The sequence below is a fragment of the Sturnira hondurensis genome, unplaced genomic scaffold, assembly GCF_014824575.4.
Source record: "Sturnira hondurensis isolate 20B ecotype Veracruz unplaced genomic scaffold, ASM1482457v3 Scaffold0018877, whole genome shotgun sequence".
NCBI lineage: Eukaryota > Metazoa > Chordata > Mammalia > Chiroptera > Phyllostomidae > Sturnira > Sturnira hondurensis.
The window spans coordinates 2424759-2439838 of NW_028091508.1; the positions used below are offsets into that span (position 1 = coordinate 2424759).

Genomic DNA, 15080 nt, shown 5'->3' on the forward strand with positions numbered 1-15080 from the left:
ACCTCCCCCCCCACCACTCCCCTGCTGATAACCCTCCCTGTGATCTCCATTTTTGTGATTCTGTTCCTGTTCTAGTTGTTTGCTTAGTTTGTTTTTGTTTTTGATTTTAAGATTCTGTTGTTAATAGTTGTGAGTTTATTGTCATTTTACTGTTCATATTTTTCATCCTCTTTTTCTTAGATAAGTCCCTTTAACATTTCATATAATACGGGCTTGGTGATTATGAACTCCTTGAACTTGATCTTATCTAGAAAGCACTTTATCTGCCCTTTCGTTCTAAACTAAAGCTTTGCTGGATAGAGTAATCTTGGATGTAGGTCCTTGACTTTCATGACTTTGAATATGTCTTTTCAGGACCTTCTTGCCTCTTGAGATGTCTTTTGAGAAATAAACTGATAGTCTAGTGGGAACTCCTTTGTGGGTAACTGTCTCCTTTCCTCTTGTTGCTTTTAAGATTCTCTCCTCTTTAATCTTGTGTAATGTAATTATGATGTGCCTTGGTGTGTTCCTCCTTGGGTACAACTTCTTTGTGACTCTCTGAGCTTCCTGAACTTTCTGGAAGTCTATTTCCTTTGCTGGATTGGGGAAGTTCTCCTTCATTATGTTTCTGAACAAGTTTTCAATTTCTTGCTCTTCCTTTTCTCCTTCTGGCACCCCTATCATTCAGATGTTGGAACATTTAAGTTGTCCTGGAGGTTCCTCAGCCTCTCCTCACTTTTTTCAATTCTTGTTTCATCATTCTGTTCTGGTTTAATGTTTCTTCTTTCCTTCTGCTCCACACCATTGCTTTGAGTCCTGGTTTTCTTCCCATCACTGTTGGTTCCCTGTACATTTCCCTTTATCTCACTTTTCATAGCCTTCATTTTTTCCTATATTTTGTAACCATACTCAACCAGTTCTGTGAGCTTCCTGATTGCCAGTGTTTTGAACTGCATCTGACAGGTTGGCTATCTCTTTGTTGCTTAGCTGTATGTTTTCTGGAGCTTTGATCTATTTTTTCATTTGGGCCATTTTTTTTTGTCTCAGTGGCCTTTTATGTAGTAAGGGGCAGAGCCTTAGGCACTCACTACAGCAGGACAACCAAAGCCACTGCATTGCGGTGCTGTCAATGGGGGCAGGGGTCTGAGGGGGAACAGTGCTACTTGTTCGGCTCTCTACCTGTTTTCAGTCACTTCTCAGTCACTTCCACTGCTACCCACAAGCAAATTGGGCCCTTCTGGTGCTGATTTGAGGGTGGATGGGTTTGTGTACATTCTAGGACCCTGTAGGTCTCTCCAGCGAACTCTCCTGTGAGGCTGGGAGTTTCTCCCACCACCACAATTCTCACAGGTTTTTTTCAGTCAGAGGTTTTGAGGGTTTATTTCCCTGTGCTAGAACCCTGGATTTTGTAGTCTATCTCTCTCCCCAGTTGTTCCTCCCAGGTTATCTGCACACAAATGTGGGACCACCTGCTCCACCAGCCATCGCCTTGCTTTGTCATAAGTCCTCTCCACCCCAGCTGCCCATCTCTACCCCTCCTACTGGTCTGGATGAATATTTCTTCTTTAACTCCTTGGTTGTTGGACTTCCATACAGTTCAATTTTCTGTCACTTCTGTTTTGTTTTTAAATTTGTTGTTGTCTTTCTTTTGGTTGTGTGAGGAGATACAGTGTATGTACCTACACCTCCATCTTGGCTGGAAGTTGAACCATATTCTTTACATTGTATTTCCATTTTTAGTTGCTCTAAGAAGTTTTTAGATTTGTGTTTTGAGTTCTTCTTTGACCCATTCAATAGCATATTGTTTAATCTTTATATATTTATGAATTTTCTAGTTTCTTTTTATAGTTGATTTCTAGACTTATAACATTATGGTCAGAAGATGCTTGATGTGATTTTCATCTACTTAAATCCATTGAGACTTGTTTTGTGACCTAATATATAATCTATCTTAGAAGATGTCCCATGTGTACTTGAAAAGAATGGGTATTCTGTTGCTTTTGAATGCAGTGTTTTGTAAATGTCTATTAAATCAATCTGGCTGAACATGTAATTTAAGTCCAATGTTTCCTTATTCATTTTTCATTCTGGGTGGTTTTACTTATTGCTGGTCCTTCTGGACCAACCAATAGCAGTCCTGCTGGATGCTAGAGCCAGGCTCTCAAGGGATGTGTCCTCTGGGAAGCAGCCACAAAAGCTGACATTCCAGATGTGCATTCAATTTATCTTCATGTGAAGACCAGGGATGGGGAATGGAGAAGAGGGAGAGTGGAAACATGGCACTTGCCAGCCTCCCTGAATTTGGGGGAAGATTCCAGTTAGTTCCCATCTGTGTATCAGACTAAGAGCCTGACACTGAGGCTGTAGCCCCTGGGACATGGAAATAAGATTCCCTCAGGCTTCCTCTGGGTTCCTCTGGCTTCTGCCTCTTCACTGTGCTGAGGGGTAGCCAGTCAAGAACTCTTTCATTGTTAGCTACAGTCCTGAGGGACCTGTGAATGCAAGCTCTGCTGGCTTCAAGAGCCAGGTGACCAAGAGGTTTGTTTCCTGAGCAGCAACTGTAGAAGCTGGAGTGCCAGACATGTGCACAAGCTCCCTTCAGGGAGACACCAGCAACCTGGAGCAGGGCAGAGGGGGAGCATGTGATGTCTTCTGTTGGCCTCCCCAGTCTCAGGAGAAAATTACAGTCAACCCTTAGACCTTTGTTAAATTAGGAGCTTGGCTCTCGGGCTATAGCTTCAAAGATTTCCAAGTAGGCCTCTTTCAGGGAAAAACAGAGCATTTCAGTTTGCTGCCACTGCAGTGAGCCCTGGGAGAACAGTCACAGTGAGTCTTCAGGGGTGTGTTGAGAACTGTTACTTTACTGTAGTCTGGTGTATTTCATTCATTCGAGCCCCACTTGGCTTTCAGAACTAGACTTTTAGGGCCCCATCTCCCAGTTGGAAATCTTAAAATTGGGGGCATTACATATTCACTCCAAACTACTCACTCATCAGGAAAATGCTGGAAGTTGTGACTTCTCTCCTGATTGTATGTCATTTTGCCAAGGTTGAAGTTTATGGCCAGATTCTCAACCTCTCCCATCCATTACAATACGGTTGTGTTTTTTTTTTCCATTTGCCTGGAGGGTAGGAGTCACTCAGACAGTATTTGGACTTCTTTCAGAAGAAATTTTGCCATATGTAGGTAGGATCTGGTGTGTCCATGGGAATAGGTGAGTTCAGGAGCCTCCTATATGGCCATCGTAAACTGGAACCTCAAGAAATCTCATGAGACATTTACAAATAAGACAATGCTTGACAACATTAAGTCCTTTCCCCTGTAACAGTAGGTCATGAGACCAGAATTTGGAGTCAGGCAGAATGACTCCTAAACCTTCTAATTGCTATATTCTATCTAGCTTTCTCTACTGTATTCTGTGGTTATATTGTTGTTGTTATTGTTTTTACAGAATGACATCCTGTTTTAATTAATAAGAAATTTATTAATATCATTTTTATTTTATATTATTCTATTTTTGACAAGTCTATTATTTACCTTTATTATTTAATTGCTTGATAGTAATAAAATATAAGGCACAATATGAGCCACATACATAATTTAAAATATTCTACTCATCACATTAGAAACAATAAAAACAAACAGGTGAAATTAATTTAATAATAATAAAATTTTTATTAATCCAGTTTATTTAAAAGATTCCATTTAAATATATATGTAATATAAAAATAAGTTATATTATCTTTACTTTTCAATACTAAATCTTTAGAATATGCTGTGTGTTTTTCACTTACGTTACATTTAATTTTGGACTAACCTTATTCCAAGTGTTCAGATAGGCTTATGTTGTTAATGGCTACCCTACTGGCCAACAAGCTAACAAATACAATGTCAGATTCACTTTGAAGTTATACCTGGCATAATTTTCTCATTCCCGATTTTAATAAGGGTGCATGCTTCCAGTATAGTTATGTCCAAATATTTTTGAGTCTTTATTCCATTGAGAATCTGAAGTTATTCATTCTTTTTCCAAAACAATGTTTATATGTAAATATATTAATGTATACAGAATCACAGAAGAACTTTCAGGGCTTCTCAAGTAATTAAGACCCCCCTATTCCCTATCCTTTCTAGTATTTTACTCAATAGTAGAAAACTAGCTATTGTTTTGAGCAAGCTTTTTTTTTAATAAGTTAAAGTGGTACCTTTCTGTTTCTGATTGATTGATAGCAATGTTCGGGAATGGATCATGAAACTTATTAAATGCCTTTTGATCTTTTAACATGATAATTATGTATGTATTGTTTTCCTGCTTGTTAATTTATGCCTCTTATTTTTTTCATTGTGCTCTTCAAAAGTTATAACGTTTTTTGTTTTTAATCATTTGTATACAACACTATATGCATTTCTTTTTTTTATTTGTTAAAATCATTATTTATTGGGATTATTTATTACTTTTTTTAAATTTTAATTTATGTTTAATTCTTGTTCAAGAGCAGTTTTCTGTCTTATATTCCCAGCCCTGCCCCCCCGTGTTCCCCACCTCCCTCCCATTTCTGCCCCCCATCTTAGTTATTGTCCAAAAGGTAAGTGGGAAGTATGCCTGCATTTATCTAACACTACTTTTCCCAAGCTTTCCATTAAAATAGATAAAGAATATTTAAAATAGTTGGGGTAGGAGGACTATCGGAAATGATGCATATAAGTATAAAGGATATAAGTATAAAGGATATAAGTATAAAGGATATAAGTATAAAGGATATAAGTATAAAGGATATAAGTATAAAGGATATATGCATCATTTCCGATAGTCCTCCTACCCCAACTATTTTAAATATTCTTTATCTATTTTAATGGAAAGCTTGGGAAAAGTAGTGTTAGATAAATGCAGGCATACTTCCCACTTACCTTTTACCCCTTAGATTATAAATATTTATTATAAACAAAATTTCTAAAAACTCACTATCACATTAAAATATAACTGTTCTATTTGCATTTTCTTCCATAGTATCATGAAATTGCATTGATAGACTCAGATGCAGAAGATACTGGGGAAGCATCCAATGAAAATGTTGGTAAGTAAATTTAAAGGAATGGTAGAGGATTTGTGTACACTGATGTTCATTACAGCATCAGTTAAAGCAGCAAAGAGCTCATAATGCCATCAATTGACAAGGAAATGGTAGGATAAATGATGATTTGTACAATACTAGACTTAGCTTTTAAAACAAAACCTCTTATAAGTGAGATCATATGGTATTTATCTTTTACCACTTGGTTTATTTCACTTAGCATAATGCTCTCCAGTTCCATCCATGCTGTTGTGAAAGGCAGGGGTTCCCTCTGTCTTTCTTGCTGTGTAGTATTCCATTGTGTAAATGTACCACCGTTTTTTGATCCACTCATTTACTGATGGGCACTTATGCTGTTTTACTGATGGGTACTGCGTAACTTGGCTATTGTAAATTACACTGCCTCAAATAAATGAGAAAAATAGAACCAGAGACATGAAAATAAAGGACAAACTGACAGTGACCAGAAGGGATGGGGGAGGCAGGGAATGGCAGAAAGAAGGAGGAAGTAGCAAGTAAAGGAGCATGAATAGAGGACCCATGGGTGTGGACAGTGGGGATTAACTGTGTGTAGAGGGCCAGACGGGGCAGGGGAGAGCATGAGGGAAAAGGTGGGACAAGTGTAAGTGAACAATAAAAAATAAACATAAAAAATAAAATTGTACTAATTCATAGAACTTAAAAAAAGAGAAGAAACCTCTTTTGCTTTCCTCCCATTTCTCTTTGGTTTCTATGCCTGGAGCCTTTCAGAGGTTACCCAGGCAGGACCACAGGTAACTCCTCTGGACAGCAGCTTTCTCTTATTTCATCCTTCAACTTTTGAAAGTAATCACTTTCTTGGTGACCTACACTCCCAATTTAGTGTACTGTTAACAATTTCCAGGGTTCACGGGATTGTCTATGTGGGGGTATGAGTGTACATTCAATTCTTAGGTAGTAGAGGTAAAACATCTAAGAATATGTAGATAAATGTGAATAAACCATAGTGGTAAATTTTTTAGTGTGTGATGTTTTAAACTTTACTCACAAACAATACTGAACTGAATGGGTCATGGGTGTAATTCTAATTTATGTGAATTGCATTAAAATAACCAGTGCATGCGTTCTTTTCTTTTTCCTTTCCTTTTCTTTTCTTTCCTTTCTTTCCTTCCTTCCTTCCTTCCTTTCCTTTCCCCTTCCTTCCTTCCTTCCTTCCTTCCTTCCTTCCTTCCTTCCTTCCTTCCTTCCTCTTTCTTTCTTTCTTTCTTTCTTTCTTTCTTTTTTCTTTCTTTCCTCTTTTCTCTTTCTTCTCTTTCATCTCTCCTTCCTTCCTTCCTTCCTCTTTCTTTCTTTCTTTCTTTCTTTCTTTCTTTCTTTCTTTCTTTCTTTCTTTCTTTCTTTCTTTCTTTTTTTCTTTCTTTCCTCTTTTCTCTTTCTTCTCTTTCATCTCTCCTTCCTTCTTTCCTTCCTTCCTTCCTTTCTTTCTTTCTCTTTCTTTCTTTCTTTCTTTCTTTTTTCTTTCTTTCCTCTTTTCTCTTTCTTCTCTTTCATCTCTCCTTCCTTCCTTCCTTCCTTCCTTCCTTCCTTCCTTCCTTTTTTTCTTTCTTTGCCTGTTTACTACAAACTCTTGTGAGTATTTTTCTTGTATGCAAACATGAAAGTGAACTTTGGTTCTAAATAAAAACTCTTTGGTCCTTGAAATGCCATAATAAGAACAAAGCTGTCAATTGACAAAAATTCAGTGGACATTAGTTGTTTACATTTTTAGTTGCCAAAACCTTGATTATCTAGACTTTGTACCAAGAAAATGAAATTTGTATATTTATTTTTTTCATAGAGAAAGTATACAACATTGTTATTATCAAACCCAAGACTGTGGTTACTGGGAAAACTATAGAAATTAAAGAAAAAGTAAGTAACATTTTGCCATAATAGTTTAAATTAGTTGAAAAATAGCAGCCTCTTGTCAATTTAGAGGCAACCTTATCATTTAAAGTAAAATAGAACATAATGAACATCTGGTGCCTCCAATGACTTTGAACAATTTGTCTTTACAAAGGGGTGTCAAACTCATTTCCACCAGGGATCACACCAGCCTCGCAGTTGCCTACCAAGGGCTCTTTGCCCTTAGTTAAAGAGTAGTTACATTTATACAGCCCCCAAATTATATTTAGCCCTTTGAAGGTGACTGCAGTGCTGATGTGGCTCCTGGTGAAAATGAATTTGACACCCTTGGGCTTGACCTACTCAAGTATCTTTTTTTTCTTTTTTAAATTTAATTATTGTTCAAGTACAGTTTTCTGTCTTATATTCTTAGCCCTGCCCACCCATGCCCCTACTCAAGTATCTTTACTTAAAGAACTCTGCTCTACCAGCATCAAACATAAATGATAAAAAATATAGTTATTTTTTAAAAATAAGAGTTTATTTGAGCCAAACAAAGGACATGCCTAGAAGCAAGGTTTCACAGGATTGAGAAAAATGGTTCCAAAACTATAGTTCTTATATTGGATTGTAGCAATTTTTTTCATGTTGAGTAATTAGCAATTAATACATGTTAACTATTGCATAACAAATTTGTTATAAGCTCATATTAGCTTGTTTTATTTCCCTGTGTATTGTTACAAATGTATTCTTCTTCTTATGTACATGATAGCCTAAGGAACCTTTTAATATTTTGCTTTAGAGCATTCTAATGCAAAGGTCAGCAGACATTTTCTGTATTTTTTATTTTATTGTTGTTCAAGTAGAGTTTTCCTCATTTTCTCCCCACAACTCCTCCCCACCTCAGCCATCCCTACATCACTGCTCTGATTCCACCTGCATTGGTTTTCTCCACGTGTTCTTTATAGTGTTCCTGAAAACCCTTCTACACTTTCCCCCATTATCCCCTCCTACCTGCTCTCTGATTACTGTCAGATTGTTCTTAATTTTAATGTCTCTGGTATATTTTGCTTGCTTGTTTGTTTTGTTGATTGGGTTCTACTTAAGGTGAGATCATATGGTATATGTCTTTCACCACCTTGATTATTTCACTTAGCATAATGCTCTCCAGTTCCATTCATGCTGTCTCAAAGGTAGGAGCTCCTTCTTTTTTTCTACTGCATAATATTCCATCCTGTTAGTGTAGCATAGTTTTTTGATCTGTTCATTTACTGATGGGCACTTAGGTTGCTTCCAACACTTAGGTATTGTAGATTGTACTGCTATGAACATTGGGGTGCATAGGTTCTTCTGGATTGGTGTTTCAGAGTTCTTAGGATATAATCCTAGCAGTGGAATTGATAGGTCAAAAAGCAGATCCATTTTTAGTTTTCTGAAGAAACTTCATAGTGTTTTCCATAGTGGCTACACTGCAGTCTGCATTCCCACCAACAGTACACTAGGGTTTCATTTTCTCTGCATCCTCTCCAATACTTGTTTGTTGCTTGGTTTGTGTTAGTCATTCTCAATGGTGTAAAGTGGTATCCCATTGTGTTTTTAATTTGCATCTTTCTGATGGCTAGTGATGCTGAGCATGTTTTCATATATCTCTGGACTCTGTATGACCCTTTCTTGGAGAGGCGTCTGTTTAATTCCTTTGTCCACTTTTTAATTGGGTTGCTTGTCTTCTTAGAGTGGAGTTGTGTGAGTTGTTTATATATTTTGAAGATTAAACCCTTGTCTGAATTATCATTGACAAATGTGTTTTCCCATATGGTTGGTTTTCTTTTCATTTTAATGCCACTTTCTTTAGCTGTGCAGAAGCTTTTTACTTTGATGAGATCCCATTTGTTTATTCTTTCCTTTATGTACCTTGCTCTAGGGGACATCTCAGTGAATATATTGCTGTGTGGAACATCTGAGGTTTTCTTGACAATGTTCTCCTCTAGGACTTTTATGGTGTCATGACCTATATTTAAGTCTTTAATCCACCTTGAATTTATTTTTGCATATGGTGTAAGTTGGTGATCAAGTTTAATTTTTTTTTTTTTTTTTGCATATAGCTGTCCAGCTCTCCCAACACCATTTGTTGAAGAGGCTATTTTTATTCCATTTTATGTTGCTGCCCCCTTCATCAAATATTAATTGATCATAGAAACTTGGGTTTATTTCTGAGCTCTCTATTCTGTTCCACGTGTCTGTTCTTGTGCCAGTACCAGGCTGTTTTGATTACAGTGGCCTTATAATACAGTTTGATATCAGGTATTGTGATTCCTCCTACTTTGTTCTTCCTTCTCAAAATTGCTGTAGCTATTTGGGGCCATTTATGGTTCCTTATAAATTTTTAAAGTGTTTGTTCTGTATCTATGAAAAATGCCATTGGTACTTCAATAGATATTCCATTGAGTCTATAAATTGCTTTGGGTAGTATGAATATTTTGATGATATTAACATCAAAATGTTAATTCTTGCAATCCATGAACATGGTATATGTTTCCATTGTGTCTGTCTTCTTTAATTTCTTTCTCAGTGTTGTGTAGTTTTCTGAGTACTCATCTTTTACCTCTTTCATTAGGTTTATCCCAAGGTACTTTATTTTTCTTGTTACTACATTAAATGTTTTTTTTCTGATTTCTGTTTCTGAAATTTCATTGTTGGTATACAAGAATGCCTTTGATTTCTGAATATTGACTTTGTACCCCACTGTTTTGCCAAATTCACTTATTAGGTTGAATAGTTTTTTTGGTAGCATCTATAGGATTTCCTATGGACACTATCATGGCATCTGCAAATAATGACAGTTTTGCTTCCTCCTTTCCAATTTGTGTGCTTTTTGTTTCTTTTTCCTGTCTGGTTGTTGTGGTTAGAACTTCCAATACCATGGTGAATAGAAGTGGTGAAAGTGGACATCTTTGTCTTGTTTCTGTTCTTAGTGGGAAAGCTTTTAGTTTTTGCCCATTGAGTGTGAAGTTGGCTGCAGGTCTCTTGTACTTGGCCTTTATTATGTTGAGGAATGCTCCCTCTATTCCCACTTTACTGAGTGTTTTTATCATAAATCGGTGCTATGCCTTATCAAATGCTTTTTCTGCATTTATTGATGTGATTATGTGATTTTTGTGTTTCCTTTTGTTTATGTAATATATTAGATTTATTGATTTGCAAATATTATACCATCCTTGCATCCCTGGTATGAATCCTGCTTGATCGTGGTGTAATAATCTTTTTAATTATTGCTGGATGCAGTTTGTCAATATTTTGTTGAAGATTTTAGTGTCTATGTTCATCAGTGATATTGGCCTGTAGTATTCTTTCTTTGTTATGTCTTTATCTGGTTTGAGGTATAGGATGATGCTGGCTTTATAAAAAGATTTTGGGAGTCTTTCTTCTTCTTGGATTTTTTGGAATAGTCTATGAGGGACAGAGGTTAGCTTTTTCTTAAATGATTTGTATAATTCTCCTGTGAAACTATCCAGTGCAGGGCTTTTGTGTGTTGGGAGTTTTTTGATTACTGCTTCAATTTTGTCAGCTGTTATTGGTCTGTTCAGCCTTTCTACTTCTTCTTCATCCTGTTTTGGAAGATTAAATTTATCTAGAAATTTGTCCATTTCACCTAGGTTTTCAAATTTCTTGGCATATAGTTCCTCATAGTAATTGCTTACAATTCTTTGTATTTCTGTGGCCTCAGTTGTAATCTCTCCTCTTTCATTTCTGATTGTGTATATTTGTGTCCTTTCTTTTTTTCCTTGATGAGTCTGCTTAAAACCTTGTCAATTTTGTTTATCTTTTCAAAGAACCAGATCCTGGATTCATTGATTCTTAGAACTGTGTTTTTTGTCTGTATGTCATTTAATTCTTCTCTGATCTTGATTATTTCCTTCCTTGTACTTGCTCTGGGTTGTCTTTGTTGTTCCTCCAGTTCTTGTAGGTGTAGGGTTAGGTTGTTTATTTGAAATGTTTCTATCTTTTTTAGGTGGGCCTGTGCCACTATGAACTTCTCTCCCAGGATTGCCTTCACTCTGTCCCATAAGTTTTGGATTGTTGTGAGTTCATTTTCACTTGTTTCCAGAAACTTTTTGATTTCTTCCTTGATCTCATTCTTGACCCATCCATTGTTTAATAGCATGCTATTCAATCTCCATGAGTTTGAGTGTTTTAGAATTTTTTCCATGAGGTTGGTTTTTAGTTTCAGTACCTGTTGTATGAGAAAATGCTTGATATGATTTCAGTTTTCTTGAATTTGTTGAGGCTTGTTTTGTGTCCTATCATGTGATCTACCTTTGAAAATGTTCTATGTGCATTTGAAAAGAATCTTTATTTTGCTTCCTTGGAATGTTTATTTCTATTTCCTTTTGGCTTGGAACATTTCCAGTGAGAAGTCAGCTCTTAGTCTTATTGGAGGTCCCTTGTGTGTTACTTCCTGTTTCTTTCTTGCTGCCTTTAAGATTCTCTTTTTGTCTTGGGGTTTTGCCATTTTAATTATGATGTATCTTGAAGTGGTCCTCTTTGGGTTCCTCCTGATTTGGATTCTCTGTGTTTCCTGGATTTGTGTGACTGTTTCTCTCATCAAATTAGGGAAGTTTTCCATCATGACTTTTTCAAACAGATTTTCTATCCCTAGCCCTTCTTTTTCTTCTTGGTCCTTACTATATGGATATTTTTACATTTCATGTTGTCCTTCAATTCCCTTAGCACCTCTTTCTTCTTTCTTAGTGTTTTTCTCTTGCTCTTCCTGGTTTTTTTTCTACTTTGTCCTTCATCTCACTGATTCAATCCTTTGCTTCATCTAGTCTGCTTTTGATTCCTGCTACTGTTCAATTCAGAAATTGTATTCTGCATTTTCTTTTGCCCCTAGTGGATAGTTTCTAATTTCTTTTTTATGCTGATATAGTTTGCAGTGAATTCACTGTAGTTTCCCTGTAGTGTTTGTTAATTTCAGTGAGCTCATTGAGCTTCCTGATAACCATTGACTTGAACTCGGTTTCTGATAGTTGACTTGCCTCTATTTCATTTGGCATTTTTTTCTGGGACTTGCTCCTTTCCTTTGATTTGGAGATTGTTTTTTTTTCTTCCCACTGTTTGTGAGACTCCTTGTGTTAGTCTCTGCTTCTTAAATTGATCTGTTTTGTTTCCCCAGGTTTATGGTGTGAACTTCTATGGTAGTAGACCTGTGAGATTCAGTGGTGCAGTCTCCTCGATCTCCCGAACTTGCTGGTCTTGGGCTGTCATTTATGTTGGCTCTCTGGATGTATTTGGGTTTTGATTGTTGTTGGGTCCTTCTTTAGTGGGTCCTTCCCTCCAGCTGGTTAACTGAGGGTCACTTTGCCCACCATGTCTTGTATTCTGTTGTGCAGGTGTGGACAGGTTTTGTCAAAGCTGGTTCTTCTGTCTGTCCAATGTTACGCAGCTTCTTTTTCACTATTGTTCAGTTGTTTGTTTTGGATAATTTCTCTACCATTTAGTTGCAGTTCCAGATTGGTCCTGGGTGGTGGTTAGTGTTGGTTTTCTCTCACTCCTCCACCTTCTTCCTTTATTACCTGTTGGCAGTTCCTTTGTTGGTGGGTTTCCTCTCCCAGCAGGTATACTGGTGTTCACAGCTCCCACCTAGTCTTTTAGGTGATCAGTTGGAGGGGGAAGGCAAAATGGATTAAGACAGTGGGAGTGTGTTCTATGGGATTTAAAGTACCAACACATAGAGAAGAGATTGGAGATCTTTTGGATAAGTATTGTGTTAACTGATATTTCACCCAACTAGCCACTTTTTAGAAAGTGCGGAAAAGAGGTAAGACTCTTGTTAGAAGGGAAAAGTTTTGTGAGTTGAATCTGGAAAACAGAGAGCTTATGGGAGGTCAGATTATGAGATGTAGTGATAGTAAAGGACAGACAATAGGTGTAGTGTGCAAGAGAATAGAATTAACAACAACAGTAATAAAGTCCGGAAGATAGTGAAATGGGCTAAGATCTGCAAGGGGTGGGAGTTGCTGTGTAGTATTTACAATGATATGAAACAACAATTATTTACAATACTGGAACAGCAGTCATATTACAGAAACAATGTTATCTGAATAACAAGAATAGGAAGTACATGACTTACAGTGCTATGCCATTGAAATACAAGTGAAGTGAAAGAAGGAAAATTAAAATACACAATGGCAGAGAGAACTGAGGAAAACCAGTCAAACAATGCAATTAAATAACAAATAAAATGAAAAAAACTAAACAGAAAGAACAATAAAAATTACTAATAAAATAAAAGTAAAAAAATTAAAAAATAATAACACAAATAAATAATAACATGCAAGTTCTCTGGAATAGCAAAGTGAAATTTGTCTTGGTTTCTCAGTTGTTGGGATTAACCTTGTGATCCCTCTTTGGGTCTCACTCTGGTCCTTTCACAGTTCCAGGTCTTATTGTCTCACTTGGGGGGAAAAAAAGCCTCCTGCTGACTTTAAACTGGCCAAGTGAGTTCTGTGGGCTGTCTGGCCTGTGGGCAGCCAGGAAGACCCTCAGGCAGGGGGGGCATAGGCTGAGATTTTCTCCCTTCCTATGGTTTTGTGAGCATGAGGGCCAGTTCTGGGTCTCAATATTCACAGTTACCCACCCTCTAGCCCAGTTCCTCAGTTCACTGCCAGGCCCCCACTGCCCATCTGTTTCAGGCTGGCACCTTCAGTCCACCAGTTGTGCTATTCTTGAGGTACACTAATTAGGGGCAACTCACACACCACCTTCTTGCTCTTTGCTGTCCTAGTGCTAGGCACTCTCAAAGTCTCTTTAGGGTAGTTCAGCTCCCCCATTGAGTTGAGTCTTTCTGGGGACTGCTAACTCCCTGAGCCCTGCTGCTCTCTTCTGTGGGAGTACCTCCTCCTTCCTCTTATCAAGTCAGCCTGGCCAGGGGTGGGGGGGTGGGGACATGTGCACAGCCAAGTTTGCTGAGTTAGTGGGGGGTGCAACCTCTGTTGCTGAGATATGGGGACAGGGACATGGCCTGAGTTGTGGTGGCAGGGGTGTGGGCGCGGTCACTATGGGAGAGTTCCCCAACCAGTAACCGAGAGCCTTTTTTACAACAAAATTCTTCTGTTCAAGCCTGCTTCTCCTAACAAGCACCTGGCCTCTCACACAGCCCAACTTTCCAACCTGACTGGAGGTTATCTGGTCAGGCTTTGTCGTGGTCCAACTCCTCTCTTCTCCAGGTGTCACCTGGCTCCCCAGTTTCTCTAGTAATGGCGCAGCCAGCATCCACAGACTCAGCGGGTGAACACTGCCTCTGTGAGTCTCCCACTTCATCTTTGTTCCCCTCAGTGACTTCAGGCATCCAGGTCTATCCTGGTGCCACTTTATCCTCCCTTTTCTGTAGGGGAGGGAGCCATTGACCTGGCTCTCTTCCAAGGATCCTGTGGCAGGTGCTGGAAGGTGCTGGCCGGGGGCTGCAGCAGCCCTGGTCCCCACACTGGTCCCAGGGACCTTACTGTTTTTAAGCAATCTCCTTACAGTCTGTTTTTCAATGTCCTGTATAATTTTGGCCTCCAACCTTCATACATGCTGGGATACCGTTGGCTGTTCACTCTGTTCCTCAGAAGATTGGCTAGGTGTTCCACCTGTATGCAGGGGGACGTGGGCTCTGCACCCACCTACCTCACTGCTATCTTCAAAAAGATCTTAGCAGACATTTTCTATAAAGAACCATTTGGCAACTACTTTCATGTTTGTGGGACATATGATCTCTGTCACAACTGCTTACATCTGAGATTGTATGGAGAAATCACCTGTAGGCACTATGGGCGTGACTATGTTCCAATAAACTTTATTTCCAAAAATAGACATTGCACCAGATTTTGACTGCAGGCTGTAGTTTGCTGACCCCTTAACAATGAATTTATGTTGAAACAACAAAATTATATAGAAATTTGAAAGAATGTTTCATGCATAGTAGATATCACATAGGGAGCTATGTCAGGAGGGGTTGGATATCTCTTGATGAACTTCCCATTATGCATTCTTTCTTCAGGTATAGTAGCATTATCATTGATTATGGTCCATGAGTCAAGGTAAACATAGTCTCTCTCCAATTACCAGTTGATTTAATTAATATCACTCTCTAAGTATAGCTCCTGCCCCCTCTTTTCCAGATTC

At 38.1% G+C, this 15080-nt stretch overlaps 1 protein-coding gene across 1 annotated transcript in view; it reads left to right on the forward strand.

Annotated features, from left to right (window-relative positions):
- The window catches only part of NME8 (NME/NM23 family member 8), a 48823-nt gene that overhangs the window by 10959 nt on the left and 22784 nt on the right, over window positions 1-15080 (forward strand). The window contains exons 6-7 of the mRNA XM_037070668.1: window positions 4988-5054; window positions 6868-6941. Coding sequence (XP_036926563.1) covers window positions 4988-5054; window positions 6868-6941 — 141 coding nt within the window. The remainder of the gene's footprint in view (window positions 1-4987; window positions 5055-6867; window positions 6942-15080) is intronic.